This window comes from Mastomys coucha, unplaced genomic scaffold (genome assembly GCF_008632895.1).
Source record: "Mastomys coucha isolate ucsf_1 unplaced genomic scaffold, UCSF_Mcou_1 pScaffold15, whole genome shotgun sequence".
In the NCBI taxonomy this organism is placed as follows: Eukaryota; Metazoa; Chordata; class Mammalia; order Rodentia; family Muridae; genus Mastomys; species Mastomys coucha.
Window position 1 is genome coordinate 168,090,806 of NW_022196897.1, and position 15,610 is coordinate 168,106,415.

At 43.9% G+C, this 15,610-nt stretch overlaps 2 protein-coding genes across 16 annotated transcripts in view; one reads left to right on the forward strand and one right to left on the reverse strand.

Moving 5' to 3' along the window:
• Dnajc5 (DnaJ heat shock protein family (Hsp40) member C5) overlaps positions 1 to 9,594 on the forward strand; it is a 36,097-nt gene extending 26,503 nt beyond the window's left edge. For 4 of the 10 annotated variants that reach the window (XM_031373099.1, XM_031373101.1, XM_031373102.1 and 1 more), the window contains 5 exons: positions 1,252 to 1,309; positions 2,546 to 2,663; positions 3,586 to 3,799; positions 4,740 to 4,911; positions 5,344 to 9,594. In XM_031373099.1, coding sequence (XP_031228959.1) covers positions 2,557 to 2,663; positions 3,586 to 3,799; positions 4,740 to 4,911; positions 5,344 to 5,447 — 597 coding nt within the window. In that variant the 5' untranslated portion in view covers positions 1,252 to 1,309; positions 2,546 to 2,556 and the 3' untranslated portion in view covers positions 5,448 to 9,594. Of the gene's footprint in view, positions 1 to 1,251; positions 1,310 to 2,545; positions 2,664 to 3,585; positions 3,800 to 4,739; positions 4,912 to 4,995; positions 5,071 to 5,343 lie in introns of all 10 variants that reach the window. The other 6 variants (XM_031373100.1, XM_031373098.1, XM_031373105.1 and 3 more) reach the window with 3 other exon arrangements.
• A 3,665-nt stretch (positions 9,595 to 13,259) lies between these two features.
• The window catches only part of Uckl1 (uridine-cytidine kinase 1 like 1), a 26,130-nt gene continuing 23,779 nt past the window's right edge, over positions 13,260 to 15,610 (reverse strand). For 2 of the 6 annotated variants that reach the window (XM_031373117.1, XM_031373127.1), the window contains exons 16-17: positions 14,810 to 14,847; positions 13,260 to 14,221 (exon numbers count right to left, since the gene is read on the reverse strand). In XM_031373117.1, coding sequence (XP_031228977.1) covers positions 14,108 to 14,221; positions 14,810 to 14,847 — 152 coding nt within the window. In that variant the 3' untranslated portion in view covers positions 13,260 to 14,107. The remainder of the gene's footprint in view (positions 14,222 to 14,809; positions 14,848 to 15,610) is intronic. The other 4 variants (XM_031373115.1, XM_031373116.1, XM_031373118.1 and 1 more) reach the window with 4 other exon arrangements.

Consider the following 15,610-nt stretch of genomic DNA (forward strand, 5'->3'; position numbering starts at 1 on the left):
TTTTTTTTCTTTTAACTACCTTACCAAGTTTGTTATTAATGTATAAAAGTGCTACTGATTTTTTATTAATGTAGATTTTTGAGTCTAATTTTAATGTTTCTATATATAAAATTATGAGCTAGCCAGTGGTGGCACATGCCTTTAAATCCCACCACTCAGGCAGATCTATGAGTTTGAGGGCAGTTTGATCTACAGAGTGAGTTCCAGGATAGCCAGGGATACAGAGAGAAACCCTGTCTTGAAAAACAAAAATAAAACAAATAATAATAGTAATTTAAAAATAATAATAATTTAAAAATAAAATTATGCCGGGCGGTGGTGGCGCACGCCTTTAATCTCAGCACTTGGGAGGCAGAGACAGGTGGATTTCTGAGTTCAATGCCAGCCTGGACTACAGAGTGAGTTCCAGGGCAGCCAGGGCTATACAGAGAAACTCTGTCTCGAAAAACCAAAAAATAAAATAAAATAAAATTATGTTGAAACCAGCTAGATGGCTCAGTGAGCTAAGACATTTGCCACCAAGCCTGATGACCATCTTGATTTAAATCATATCTGCAAGCAGGGACAACTTTCACTTCTCCTTTTCTGTTTTATAAACTTTATTTCTTCCACCTGTCTAGTTGCTCTGGATAACAGTGTTGAGTAGGAACGAACCATATGTGATTGTTTAGTTTTAGTTGGTTCATTGGTTTTGCAGCACTGGAGATTGAATACATGCTAGGCTAATAATAGTCTACCATTAACCTAAATCCACAACTCTTAAGATTTTATTTATATACATATCTCTGTGTAAATATATGCTCTGTGTGTGTGTGTGTGTGTGTGTGTGTGTGTGTGTGTGTGTGTGTGCAGGTGTCCTCAGAAGCCACCTGGAGTTAGGCAGCTATACGCTGCCCAATATGGATGTTAGGAATTGTATGTGGGTCCTCTGGAAGGGTAGTAAACATTCTTTAACCACTGAGCCATCATCTTCCTTTAAATTTTATTCATTTATTTAAGCTAGGTGGTAGTGGCACGTCTTTAATCCCAACACTTAGGAGGCAGAGATAGGCAGGTGGATCTCTTGAATTTGAGGCCAACCTGGTCTACAAAGGTGGTCCAGGGCTGCAAGGACTGCACAGGGAAACCCTGTTTCAAAAAAACCAGAGTGAATAAATGAATGCATGCATAAATGTTTGATTTTTGTTTGCTTGTCTTTGGGAGGGGGTGCAGATGAAATATTCATAATGATATTCTGCTATATACTTATAGATTGGTGCCTTGTCCAGTCATTATCAGACAGAGCGAGTACAGAGACCCACATTATGCGGTGAGAAAGTCTGGATTGGGGGTCTCCATTGGGTCCCTTCCTCAGAGATGAAGCAACCCTGAGGAAGAGAGGGAGGAAAGACTGTAGGAGTCAGAGGGGCTAGAGGACACCAAGAGAACATGGTGGACTGAGTCAGCTAAGCAGAGCTCACATAGGCTCACAGACTGAAATAGCAAGCACAGGGCCTGAATGGGTCAGCCCCAGGTTATAGCTGTTAGTTTGGTTTCAGGGATTACAGGTAGTCTCAGTTTGGTGCCTCAGAAAAGATACTTTGAAAGTTACAAATAAGGGGTTATATTAAAAAATGGATAAGGTTTGGGCTGGAAAAAAGGCTCAATAGTTGTTTGTACTGCTCTTGCAGAGAGGACCTAAGTTGCATTCACAGCATCCATGTTGGGTGGCTAACAACCATGTGTAACACCAGCTAAAATAAGTGCTTAGTGAAAATAAAAATGCCCAAGTAACTTTTAAACACATATTCTGGGTTTCAGGGTTTCCTTGGCAGCTGCTGGAGGTCTTCTGAAAAGCTCATGAAATATTTTCCTCATGATTGATTAGTTTTTGTTGTTGTTATTGTTAATATTTTATTATTTCCTTTTTGTTTTGTTTTGTTTTGTTTTTGTTTTTGTTTTTTCGAGACAGGGTTTCTCTGTGTAGCTCTAGCTGTCCTAAATTCACTCTGTAGACCAGACTGGCCTCGAACTCAGAAATCCACCTGCCTCTGCCTCCCAAGTGCTGGGATTAAAGGCATGGGCCACCACTGCCTGGCTTTCCTTCCATTTCTATAAGGTTTTGTGTGTGTGTGTGGGGGGGGGGTTTCTAAGACAAGATTTTGGAGATGTAGGTGAGTGTAGGGTTGGTCTCTAATTTAAAATTCTTTTGCCTCAGCCACCCACATAGCTGGGATTACAGGCATATACCACCACATCTAGCATAGTTTTTTGTGCTAAACTGTCACACATCTTCAGTTTTCTGAGCCCTGTTTAAATAGTTGCAACATTTTATATGTAGTATAGATACCAGCCCCCACATATTTACTTATAGGGTGGGAGAGGAACACAAAGCACAGCACACTTGCAGAGTTCGGGGAAACTTTTAGGAGAGTTACTTCTCTTCTACCATATGAATTTTGGGAGTCAAATTTAACTTGTCTGGCATGACAGCAGTGCCCTTATCACATCTCACAGGCCCAGGTTTTGTCACTTTCTCCATATTTTTCTTTATCTTCTCTTGTAGACTAACCTAACATGGCTGACCAGAGGCAGCGCTCACTCTCTACTTCCGGGGAATCATTATACCATGTTCTTGGACTGGACAAGAATGCAACCTCGGATGACATTAAAAAGTCCTATCGGTAAGCAGCCTTGTCAAGCTGGAAGAACATCAGTCCTCACAGCTTCTTGTATAATTTAACAAGAACCACACCACACGTCTTCTTGACAGACTCTTTAGCAATTGCATTTTATCCTTATGTTCATAGTGTAACCCTCAGACTCGAGACTGTCACACTGGCCATGCATGGTGGCAAATGCCTTTAATCCTAGCACTTGGGATGCAGAGGCAGAAGGATATCTGTGAGTGAAGCTAGCCTGGTCTATGCAGTGAAATCTAGAATAGCCAGGATTATGTAGAGAGACCCTTTCTCAAACAGCAACAAAACTGTTACACTGATCTTCTCTAGCATCAAAAAGTAAACACACTTAAAAGATATTGCCAACTCTTCCCCAGACCATCACAGGGTCAAGATTTGAACCCTGGGCATAACAGATCCTTTAAAGTGCTAAAAGCTATATTTTAATACAGTGATGGGGTCTTTTCTTTATCTTGTCATTGCTGTTTGACTCGATTTGAAGAGTGGATCTCCTAGGTGTAATATGATACAGTAACCCAGAAAGGGGGTGGGCATTTTCACTTTAGATACTCTTAGGGCCCTCTACTTGCATTGTTCTAAATTATCAATATTATACTTTTCTCCGCCATTACCTTATTTTTCTAATGTAGAATTAGCAAGTTGGGACACTAGGGGTTGGCAGGAAGTGAGTGCTATAAGCTGTGCCCTACCATTACTTAGTACCCCAGGACTTACCTTTGTGGGTGTTTCCTAGTAGAAAGGATTATCCTAAAGCAATTAGAGACTTCTTTTGACTCTGATTAGCCAGATCTCTGGAAAGTTGACAAATGAGGTGCTAATAAGTAAATATCTCTTCCCCTGGACTCCGCTGAATGAATGAAAAACGCAAGACCAAGGTAGAGCCAGGAAATGATTTTGATTACAGGAAATTGGCCCTGAAATATCACCCCGACAAGAACCCTGATAACCCAGAGGCTGCAGACAAGTTTAAGGAGATTAACAACGCCCACGCCATCCTGACAGATGCCACGAAAAGAAACATTTATGACAAGTATGGCTCCCTGGGGCTCTATGTGGCTGAACAGTTTGGGGAGGAGAACGTCAACACCTACTTCGTACTCTCCAGCTGGTGGGCCAAGGTGAGCTGCCACACTGAAGGCATTGAAAATTCTAGTTCATAGTGGACGACAGACATTGAAAGACCTGTTCCTTCAATCCCTTGATAGGCTTTCTGGCCTAGGGCTGTCTTCTGTGTGTTCTACAGCTGTTACACTGGCCTATCATGGCAAGTACAGCACACGGCGTACGTGAAGCAGAACCATTTGCATCGACATGATTGTCTCTGATGCATGGTACCAACTTATTAAAAAGGTTGAGATATGTGTGGGCAGGCTTTTTGTTAGCATGGGAGACTTAAAATCTTACTTTAAAAACTCTTGACTTAACATCATTCATTTATTTAATAGCCCTTTTTGCTCCCCTCATCTGTCAGCCTTATACAAAGTCAGAGTAAACTATCCTGTAGTTCTTAGGTATGGGTAGCCAGATTTTGTTATTTTGGGCTTTTACTGGTTAGTCTTCAATCTTACAGTTTTAGAGAGAATTCCATTAGAGAAATTTATAAGTGGAAACTAAAGGAGAGAACTATGCCATTTGAGTTTGGTGTGGAGAGTCAACTGCACTGGGAGTGAGGCTTCAGAGAAAGAGTAAGGAAGTCCAAAGTACCATGCTTTAGACTTCAGAGGTAAAAGCATGCTTAGGCTCTGGTCAACATTTGAAGAAAAAAGAAATCGAAGAGAAAGGGAAAGTTACACTTTTCTGTTTCCAGAGAGATGGTCAGACTAGGAGAACTTCATGGCTTGTGTTCAATCTCATCTCTACAAATTAATTTTTATTACTTCTGCTTCTCCTGTTTTCACCCTGCAAGTTCTCTCTTGTCTACAGCATTTTCCTGAAAGATACCCTTAGCATTAGTTGTATACTCTGCAGCTTGTGACCTGTCTTCTCCAGGGGGGGTCTTGTGGTGTGGCCTGTTGGCCCTTGAGGCCACATAGTGCCAGTCAGTATTCTCTCTCCCAGGCGCTGTTTGTTGTCTGTGGCCTCCTCACCTGCTGCTACTGCTGCTGCTGTCTGTGCTGTTGCTTTAACTGCTGCTGTGGGAAATGCAAGCCCAAGGCACCTGAGGGTGAGGAGACAGAATTCTACGTATCCCCCGAAGACTTGGAGGCCCAGCTGCAGTCTGATGAAAGGGGTAAGTGCCCAGCCCAGGACCTTGTGAGTGTGTGGGGTGAAGCCAGCACTGGCCCTGAACGGTGTCAACTGTCTTGTCAAACAGGAGGGCACTGACACTGTGCCGAGAGTGTTTGTGGTGGCATCTGGGACTGTTGAGGTGTGAACGTGGACACTTGAGGTAAAGCAGGTGCAGGGAGCTGTTCCTGCCCATGAACTGGTAGCCGTAGATCTAAGGGACCAAAGGTGGGGTGGGAGGTAAGCAAGTGGGGGAGGGCCGGGGGCTGGTGTTACCTGAGACCACTGAGGAAAGTGTGTTGGGTGGAGGTCAACAAGTAGCCTCTCCCCTGAGTGTCTGTCCAGGTGGCCGAATGATGTGATTCAAGGACCATGTCGATGGGCACACAACACCGCTGCTGCCCTTGTGCGATGAGGTTGTCTACTTACTTTTCAGAGGCTACAGATACACCGATCGTCATACAGCCAGCATCCGCCACAGAGACCACCCAGCTGACAGCTGACTCCCACCCCAGCTATCACACCGACGGGTTCAACTAAATTCAGGAGAGGCTGTGATTAGAGGATGAATCAGCATCTGGCCACTGCAACCTTAGAATCATGAACTGTAGTCACTGAGATGGGAAGGCAGACGTCAACCTGACCTGTTGTGACTGGTCAGGGCCACTCCCACCTCCTCTAAGTCCACCATCTGTCAATCCTTGATACATGAAGTGCGTAGCATGCAGTATTTAAAGCAGTGTAGCTACGGTCTTCTTCTGTTTTATCCTTTTTTTAATAGCATGTATGGGTTATGTTCAATGTCTGTGTTGTGGACGTGCTGCAGCTGGGCTGAATTAACTGGATGGTAGTGCTTTTTTTGGGTTTTCAGCCAAGTGGGCCCAGTTAAGGTTCAGCTGTCTCCTTGTGCTTACAGGAGTCAGGTAAGCACCTGGAGCTACATCTCCTTGTTGGCCTCTGTGTCCTGTGATATGGTCTAGTCCATGGTCTGATCTCATCCTCAAGGCTCCAGACAGGGCTCTGATTTCACCTGCAAAGGAGGGAACTGGGCCCCGTCTTCCAGGCACCACCAGCATCAGTCGTTTGCACGGTGTTCGTGTTGGGAAGCTTTCATAGGGTCTCTGCATCATCTCACTCGGCCTCGTGACAGTTTTCCTGTTAGATCTGCTATGGAGAGTGCAGGTATGCCCCTTCTGAAAGTGGGAGCACACTCTGTAATGTGTATGTAATGCTATCATGGGTCTCCTGGCCTTGTGGACTGAAATCATATCATTGGAGGCATGTTTCTTGCTGGTGTGTGGGAAATCATTTGTCTCTGTTCTGCACCTTTCCAGGTCAAAAGCTGGATTGACGGGGCCACAGCCTCCTTCCCTCATTCCTGGGTCATCTTCCACATTCCTTCAAGCCAACCTTTTAATCTTTTTTGGACTTTTAAGAACCACAAATGGCAGCACCTGCCACTTAGTCATAGTCAGAAAGTCTCTGAGTCCAGTTGTGGATGGCATGTAGCTGCTTATAAACAGTTTTGAGTGCCCAGGATCCAGAACCCCCCTCCCTGTGCTTGCCAGTGTTCCATCCACCCTGCTTGCCTTCGCTTCTACCTGTCATCATCAATGCCTCTGGCAGAGCTGGAGTGTTGGGTTCCTAGAGCAGGTGGCTGGACCCTGGTGCTCCTGGCTCAGAAGGGTTGGCTTCCAGGGAAGCTATGGTAGTAGTCACTCAACCTGGGAGGCCAGCTCCAGGCCACAGAATTTCTCTGTGAACCTCCCTCCAGTCAGTATTCCAGTCTTGGTTCTAGGGTACCATGGTGAGTGGAGTTGAAAAATGTGGTTACTAGGAATTTGGAGCCACCCTACCCTTTTACAGTTAGCTAGATAGTTGTACCAGACTTCAATGAGCCAGGTTCCTCCAGAATCTTCCCTGTTGGCTGCTGCTGCCCATCTGCATTTCCAGTACAGATGAAGAAGGAGGAGGCTCATGTGGTGGCTCAGTGGCCCAGACAAACCATCATGTGTTTCTGAAGCCCACCCTGCCCACCTCCTGACCCCAGCTCACCAGAGCCTTCAGGACCAGATCAGGTTGTCAGGAAGTTACAAGAAGAGGCAGACAAACATGGCAGTGATTGAGGGAACTCATCCAGGTCCTGGGAGACACTGATGCCAGGGTTCCCCGTTGAACCTACAGCAGAACTACATGAGCCAAGAGCTGGTTTCAGTCCCTCCATGGATTTGTTAGTCTTCTGTAAAGGGTTTTAGGGATATTCAGTAGCATACTCAGTTAAAAGTAAATTTGTAAGCATCAGGCCTGTGTCTAGATTGTAGTGGGACGTGCCTATTGCCCCAGCACTAGGGAGGCTGAGGTAGGGGGACCTTGTAGACCAGTCTGGACTTACATAGTAAGACCCTGACTCAAACAAAACAACCTAAAGGAAGAATGAGAAATCCATTGCTTGACCCATATTTGGAACAAAGGAAAAAGAGAAATCACTGGGCAATCTGGGGTGCTGGTCCCAGTACACTAGTCTTGGTGCCCTTCTCCCACAATTACCAGGAACCTGGTCCAGAGTTGTAGATGATCAGTTGCAATCTGGTAGCACATCTCTCCTGCATGTAGCTCTGTGGCACTTTCCCTCACATCCTAGTGAGCCAGGTCCTGAACTGGGACTTGTGGTGCTGTTAGGGTGAGAGCACAGAAGTTTTGAACCTAGTGTCTTTTGGAATTTGTAAAGCTAAATAAATCATGTTGAACTTGAAACCCTCCATATGTAGAACAGTTTCAAGGTGATAATAGTGATTGCCACGGCCAGTAAATTCCCTAACCTGTCCCTGTGCAGACTCCCTTGTAGGGTTTTACTATGTTGATCTGAGGTCTCCTTGATTTCATTTGCCCTAAGCTAAGAACTGGTGAGTCTCAGAGTCAGCCTGACTATTCCTGTCCAAATATAAATATTAAATATATATAGATACACACTCCCCTAACTCCTATACTGGTAGGCAATGTAGATGGTACTGTGGTGTGTTGCCAAGGGAGTGCTGGAATCTGTGTGTGGAAGTTCATCCTATGCAGTGGATACCCTTCAGGACCAGAAATTGACCACTTCTGGCGTACAGAAAGTAGTAGTTGCGAGAGACCCTGGGGGACCCATCTACCAAGGCTGCTGGAGTATAGATTCTGTTTGTGCCCAATGATGTCTTTCCTTGTCTTCCTTTTGACTGTATTTTAAAATTACTTTAGATGATTCTGTGCAATGTTTATGACCTTTCCTACCCTTCTCATGTTCGGTTAACAGCCAGCACCCAATGGGGAAAAACCAGGCTGGGTGATGGTGGCAAACGCCTTTAATCCCAGCATTTGGGAAGCAGAGGCAGGCGGCTCTCTCAGCCTGGTCTACAGAACTAGTTCCAGGACAGCCAGAACTACATACGAAGAAATCCTGTCTTAAGAAAAAACAAAAGAAAGAAACCAGTGCTTACTGTGGTTAGGCAACTTTTTTCCCAAGTTAGTTGCTGGATTTGTTCCTGAATCATAGAAAGCCAGTCTCTTCTCAGATATCAAGATTTCATATCAGTCAGTGCCCATTGTCCTTCTGATCCATGGCTTCTATTCCAGGTGAACCTTGTGTAAAGGAGGTGCCAGTGTTGGAGCTGGTAGTCTCCAGAGATAGTGATGTAATCATTCAAGCTGTCCCTGGAGGGTGTAGGTGCTGTGGTACAGAGAACAGTGCATCTTTTATTGAGGGGCAGCTGTGAACAGTATAAACCGTGACTGATCTTACTCTTTTTCCAGTGTTTTGAGCTGTGAACCCATGTGTCCCAGCACTGGCTTGTTCCTTTTTATTTTGGTTGAATTATCCTCCTATGGAAGTGGCAAAACCTACATCTTTACTGTCCTTACAAGCACAGTGTGTGTTATCACATGCTGTGAGTGTGGGTTGTGGTGTGTGTCAGTGTGTGTACATATGTGTATATGTATATATCACACAGCAGGCCTGTCATGCCTCTGTTTGGTGGCAAAGCAACAAGTACAATAAAAGTCAGCTCCAAAACAGCCTGTGGTTTCTTGAAGTGTTGGGCAGGGGTAGGGTCTCCTGGCAAAACACAAAAGGAAACCCTAAGTTTATTGTGTACATAGATACATGGATTTGAGTGCATAAGCCCTGGCCAGCATTGGCTTCAGCTGTATATGTGGCTAGAAGGATGACCATACCAAATATATCCCTAGGAACCATGTGAAGGTCACCTGACATTCAAGGATTTGAGGGTCTGGGACATGACTAGAAACTCTTCTCTAAGACCAGTGTTATGGGTACCAGATAAAAATCAGTGATCTAGGTGCATGTAAAGGATAGCCTAGTTAGGATCTCTGTGCTACCAAGGAAGGGCCTGGGTCAAGTGCCCCATACGATGTGATTTTGATATGTTTTCTAGGAAAGTATCTCAATACTAAGTTGGGGAAAGAAATTTTCACTTGAGAGTTTTTAAGAGGTAAAATCAAGTGTATGAAAAGCCTATACTAATTTTACCCACTGCTAAAGACTTGTTTACAGCAGGGTACAAGCTGCTGTCAGTTCAGGCTGATTGGTGTTCCTCCAAGGACCAAGCTGAAAGCTATGGTGGTTCTGCATGGTGAGCTGTCTAAATGTTGACCTAAAAGATAGCTGTTGTACAATAAATGTTTTCACTGCAGACCAGATAAGTGTCTTATTAGTTATTTCCTGTCAAATATCATTTTTGAATTTGGCACTGAAGTAGCACCTGATGTTGACCCCAGCTGGGTCAGGCCCTTTTGGGTTGACCCTCATTTCCTGGTCTAGCTGTGAGCACCCCTCCCTCTCAGTTCTAATACCTCATTTATGAATCTCATGACTAGTATGATGGAAAGCACCAGTTAGTCCCTTGCACCTTTAATTCCTGCTAAGGCAAGCAGATTTCTGTGACTTGTAGGCCTGCCTGGCTATATAGACCTTGGGGGAGGTGGGACATAGACAGACCTGTTAAATAGTCTTAAGCCAAGAGCAATAGGGTTTCTGGAGCCCTCCTGGTGTGTCTGGCCCCCTAGTGGTTGAATTCTTGCCTCACAGCTCTGGGTTTTTACTCCAGAGCAGGTAATACTATACCCATGTCCTCTGGTCTTAATGGCCAAACCAAGCTGCTGGATTATGACTCTTAGCTCTGCAATTTCTTCATCTTCCTAGCTTGACACCTCTCTAGCTTGTACTTGTAGCTTCTAGAAGCTTCCCTGCTGTTCTTCATATGTACTTGCTCATACTTTCGTAGTGAGCATTTAGGCTGGCCACATTTCCAGTGTAGTGTGAACAAGATCTGGGGCAGCATATGTTGGGGGTTGTTGATTCTGAGAGTGTGAGACCTTGACCACACAACATGCCTCTGTCCTGAATTAGAAGCTTAAGAGAAATGCATAGTGTAGAGGGCATCTAGATACCTCAGCTCTTACCCAACTAGGTAGCTGTAACTCTGTCTACCTTTTGTCTCGGCCATTTATATTTCTGAGAGATGTGGTCTATATAGACTTCCTGGGTGTGTAATGGTTGGTATAAGAACAGCTCCTGGGCTGGTGAGATGACTCAGCCAGTAAGAGCACCGACTGCTTTTCCAAAGGTCCTGAGTTCAAATCCCAGCAACGACATGGTGGCTCACAACCACCAGTAATGAGATCTGATGCCCTCTTCTGGTGGATCTGAAGACAGCTACAGTGTACCTATTTAAAATAATCTTTAAAAAACAAAAAACAAACAAACAAAAAAAACAGCTTCTAGCTGTTACTGGCCAGTTTATGCTCCAGCATTTCTTGGTAGGATCCATCCTGCTGTGTCTTAACCATCTGGCCCTCCAGATGTCATGGTCCTGGAGGGGGGTTGGGGAGGGAGGTAAGTTTGTACACACTCATGCATGCACACCTGATGGCAGAGTAAGAGCAGGTGTGGCCTAGGATAATCAGTTCAAGTTCACATGTCCTTTTGTTTGGTGTCTGTGTTTCCTCCACTACTTTGATGAGTGTTCAGTCCTGGCTACTACAAAATCATGTGTTCCTGGGTGCCATTTTGAAGACCTTAGTGCTGGAATGTGGTCCCTGGTTACAGCAGTACCAGCCTGAGGCTGAGCCCCAAACACTTCTATTAGAGTGAAAGAAGACACCTTAACCATGAAGTCCCTCAGGTCTGACCAGGTCCCTCCTTGTCTGATCTGCACCCTGTCTGAAGAATGGAGCCTTTTGTGTGCTTGATCACTTTTTCTTTTCCTTCCTTCCACCCTTCCTTCCTTGCTGCTTCACTCTATGCCCCTGGCTGGCCTGGAACTCACTGTATAGGTAACTCAACCGTTAAGTTTTGGAGACAGAGTTTTATCTGTTTATCCCTGGCTGTTCTGGAACTTGCTCTGTACACCACACTGACCTCCAACTCAGAGATCTGCCTGCCTCTACCTCTTGAATGCTTGGGATTAAAGGTATACACAACCACTACCTGGCTTGTCTTTTTAATTTGTATGTGTATGCATGTTTTGCACATATGCATATGTATACCAAGTGCCTGAGACTGAAGTTATAAAATGGTTGTGAACTACTGGATGAGATGCTGGGAATCAAACCCTGGTCTCTAGGGGGAAAAAAGTAGCCAGTGCCTTGACTGATGAGCCATTTCTTCAGCCTCTTGCCCTTCATCTTAACATGGGGCTAGACAGATTGATTTTCCTCCCTCCCTTGACTTCTGTTGTAGTACTAGAAATTGAATTTAGGGCCTCACTCATACTAGGCAGGCATTTAGCCATTGAGTTACATTTCCAGTCTGAGAAAACTTTTGAAAGGCTTTTTAGTTGAAGCCAGCAAGACCTTGCTATATAGTCCTGTGAAACTAAACTTTGTTTTGAAAAAGCTGTACATGGTGGTGCATATCTATAATTCTAACACTTAAAGGAGAGAGGCAGGAAGATTGCTGCTAGTTTGAGCATCCAGTCTGGCTTATGTAACACGTGTTCCAGGCCATCCAAGGCTATATAACAACCCTATTTCAAAAGCATGTACATGAACTAGAGAGATACTCAGGGGTTAATGGTACTTGGTGCTCTTCCAGAGGACTGGATTTCAGGTTCCAGCACCCACATCAGACAGCTCACAACTATAATTACAGCTCCTGGAGATCTAACACCTCTGGCCTCTGCAGGCACTTGCATTCATGTCCATATTATACCCACATGTAGATACATATACACATGATTAAAAACAATAAAAATTTTGAGGCTTCAAAAACCATGTTTTGGCGGGATAAAAGCATCCTAAGAGTACTAAGAATAAACACCTTAGAACTTCCTCTTCAGACTGAAAACTAAGCAATTTGGTTCAGATTTCCCATAAAAGAATAAAATGAGAAAATGAAGCCCAGTTTGTGTTCTCGCTGAGGTGGCCCCTAGTACGTCTATCCACTTGTTCTCTTCTTGGTGCCTTGTTTGCTAGTGTTGGCTCCATAAAAACACAAATATAAATTACAAGAATGTGTCCATTTTAATCCCAGGTGTGGTATATGGTCCACAACAGCTGACTGTGATTTTCCTCGTACTCTAGCAGAAGCATGGTTTCGCCTGCTGCAGATAGTTTCTGCAACTGTATCATGTTTGGAATTTCAGAGACTTTTCAGAGGGCATATAAATGCAAATGCCTGGAGAGGTGGAGGATTTTTGGTTGTTGTTGGTTGGGATTTGTTAAGTAGTCATGCACAAAGAAGAAGAAATCAGTTATCTTTTTTTTTTTGGTTTTTCGAGACAGGGTTTCTCTGTGTAGCCCTGGCTGTCCTGGAACTCACTCTGTAGACCAGGCTGGTCTCGAACTCAGAAATCTGCCTGCCTCTGCCTCCCAAGTGCTGGGATTAAAGGCATACGTCACCACTGCCTGCCAGAAATCAGATATCTTGCTGGTGAAGTTTTTTCATAGGTTATGAATTTTTTCGTTACAGGTATTTTCGTGTTGCCGCCCAGCAGTAACGTTAAAGAGAGAGGGTTATTCTGGAAAATGGAGTTAGAAAGAAGAGCAACAGTAAGAGAGAGTTAGGGAGAATACAGGGTGGCCAAAGGTATACCTGTCCACGTGGTAGGTTAAAAAATTAGACGGGAGCCGTGAACGCTCAGCCATCTTCAATTTTAATGCCGTTTTTTTACCAGCCAACAGAATAGGTGAGGTAAATCCCTCCCACAAGTTCGTCAGCATGCCAGCCCAATCAGCGACTTCTTTTTGTCTCTGCAGAGGTGGGACTTCCGATGTAACTGGAACCAGGAACGAGGCGTGGCAAATGGCAGGAGGTGGGCAGAGAGGTGTGGTTATGAGAGGCAGGCCTCAAACCAGGAGGGTTACATTTTCGTTGATATTGCTATGCTGTACTAAATCACTTGCAGTCTTTTTCACTCAGCTTTGATGTTTCATAAATCTGCCTGGATGGATATACTTAGGCCAGGCTCATTCATTTCCTCTTCTGCTCATATAACATAATATGATTTAGTAACAGCTGGCCCTTAAGCCAGAGGTATGTTTGTGCATATCCTTAATCTTAGTTAGGAAGTGGAGGCAATCAGGTTTTTGTGAAGTTGAGCCAGGCTGGTCTTATGCAGTGAGGACCCTGTATCAAAATGAACAAACATTCTGGGCAATGGTGGTGGTGTACCCCTTTATCCCAGCACTTGGGGTGCAGAGGAGTTCGAGGCCAGCCTGGAGTACAGAATGAATTTCTGGACAGCCAAGAATATACAAAGAAAGATCTGTCTCAAAAAACAAATTAAATTGACTACCCAGAATTTTACATGTTTCTGATACAAAGTTGCCCTTGGTGTGGGATTACAAGGTGTGAGTTCTGAAGACCTTCCTTTGACTATTGGCACCCAAGTGCTCTGTCAAGTAGTTACCTCCCTTGCCTTCTCCCTGTTCTGGTCACTAACAACCCTGCTGCCAGATGTTTTTCATGATTTAGTCTTACACATTTTCTTAGGTAGAATCCATGTTTATTGTTTTTTTAGGAGTTTAAAATATGTAAGGCTAAACTTGAATGAGGAACTTTTAGGATTGTGAGTGGGAAGATCATTTCTAGGCACTATGCTCACCCCCAGACCACTGAACTGGGAAGGAAGGTCTACACAACTGGGAAGGGCCTGTTGAGGCTATTCCCAGCACAGACTCAGGAGAGTCCCTCACAGATGGACAGCTCAGGTATTTGATCCAGGGACTTGAGTCTGGTCTCTGTAGCTTGTCTTGCTACTTTGTGGGTTCTTCTGTCTTCCACCCTTGATTCTTTTTTTTTCTTCCACCCTTTCAACCACCTAACATTAGATAAAAGAGAAAAAGGGATAAGGAAAGAGATCTCTGAATAAAGTCAGGGTTCAGAAAGGGATCCATGTTATTTAGACTACTTCCTGCTGATTAGGGATATTGAGTTCCTTTGGTTAAGTTTGATCTTTTCCATCAAGATAACTAATTTCTTCTTGCATCTTTGCGTATGACTACTTAACAAAACCCAACTAACAACCAACCAAAAACCCTCCATCTCTCCAGGCCCTAGCATTTATATACCTCTGAAAAGTCCCCAAAATTCCAAATGTCACATGATTGCAGAAGCTATATCTGAAACAGGCAAAAACATGCCTCTGCCAGGGCATGAGGCAAATCATAGCTGCTGTGGGCAATATGAAGCATCCTCATATCCCACACCTAGAATTAAAATGAAAACATATTTCTGTGTTTCTTAAAGAAACCAAAATCCCAGAATTGTCACTGCATTTCCCTCCTGGTTTTAGCTATTAATTATGCCTGACGTAGCAGGAAATTATAAACAGATGTTTACAATGAAATAAGCATTTTTCCAGTCGGTGGCTAAGGTTTATAGGAGACCTCTCCTGCTCAATTCTAACCTTTATCAGTTTTGATGGTATCCACAACTCTTCATTCCCTGTGGAAATATAAACGAATATGTGCAATTTAAAATGCAAAATTTCTGTGGGCTCCCGTTCTGATATTAACACAACCTTTAAGTATGTAGGCTGATTTAACTCCACTTTTTTTTTCTATAACTCAGTGTCTCTCGGTTGCTGTTGTTCCTTTCTCATTAACATTCAGAAATGCTAACATTTTAACATAATTAAAGTTAACATGTGGGTCTTTATTTTTCCTTTTTGTTTTATAAGCATTTTTTAAAATGTTTATTTTGTGTATATGAGTATACTGTAGCTATCTTCAGACACACTAGAAGAGGGCATTGGTCCCATTACAGATAGTTGTGAGCTACCATGTGGTTGCTGGGAATTGAACTCAGAACCTCTGGAAGAGCCGTTGGTGCTCTTAACCACTGAGCCATCTTTCCAGCCCTTTATCAGCATTTTTAAAGGTGTGATTAGATCTTTCTACCACCGCTTATTTTGTAGGATTGTATGGCCTACTTGTAATATGCTTTACATTATAATACACAAGGAATTGCTTCACTGCACTAGAGACATATGCTGGGGCATTGTCGGTCTTAATTTAGACAGGTATCCTCATAATAGGTATTACTTCCAGTAAATGTGTAATTACAGAATCATCCTCTTTAGAGCTCAAAGCAGTTGTCCATTGTTGTGGGAAATATTTAAAAAGTCAACCCACCGTCGCTCCTGCCCCGCCTATCCATGTTCCCTCTCTAGTACTGGTACTGGTGGACCACAACACTAGTACCAGCG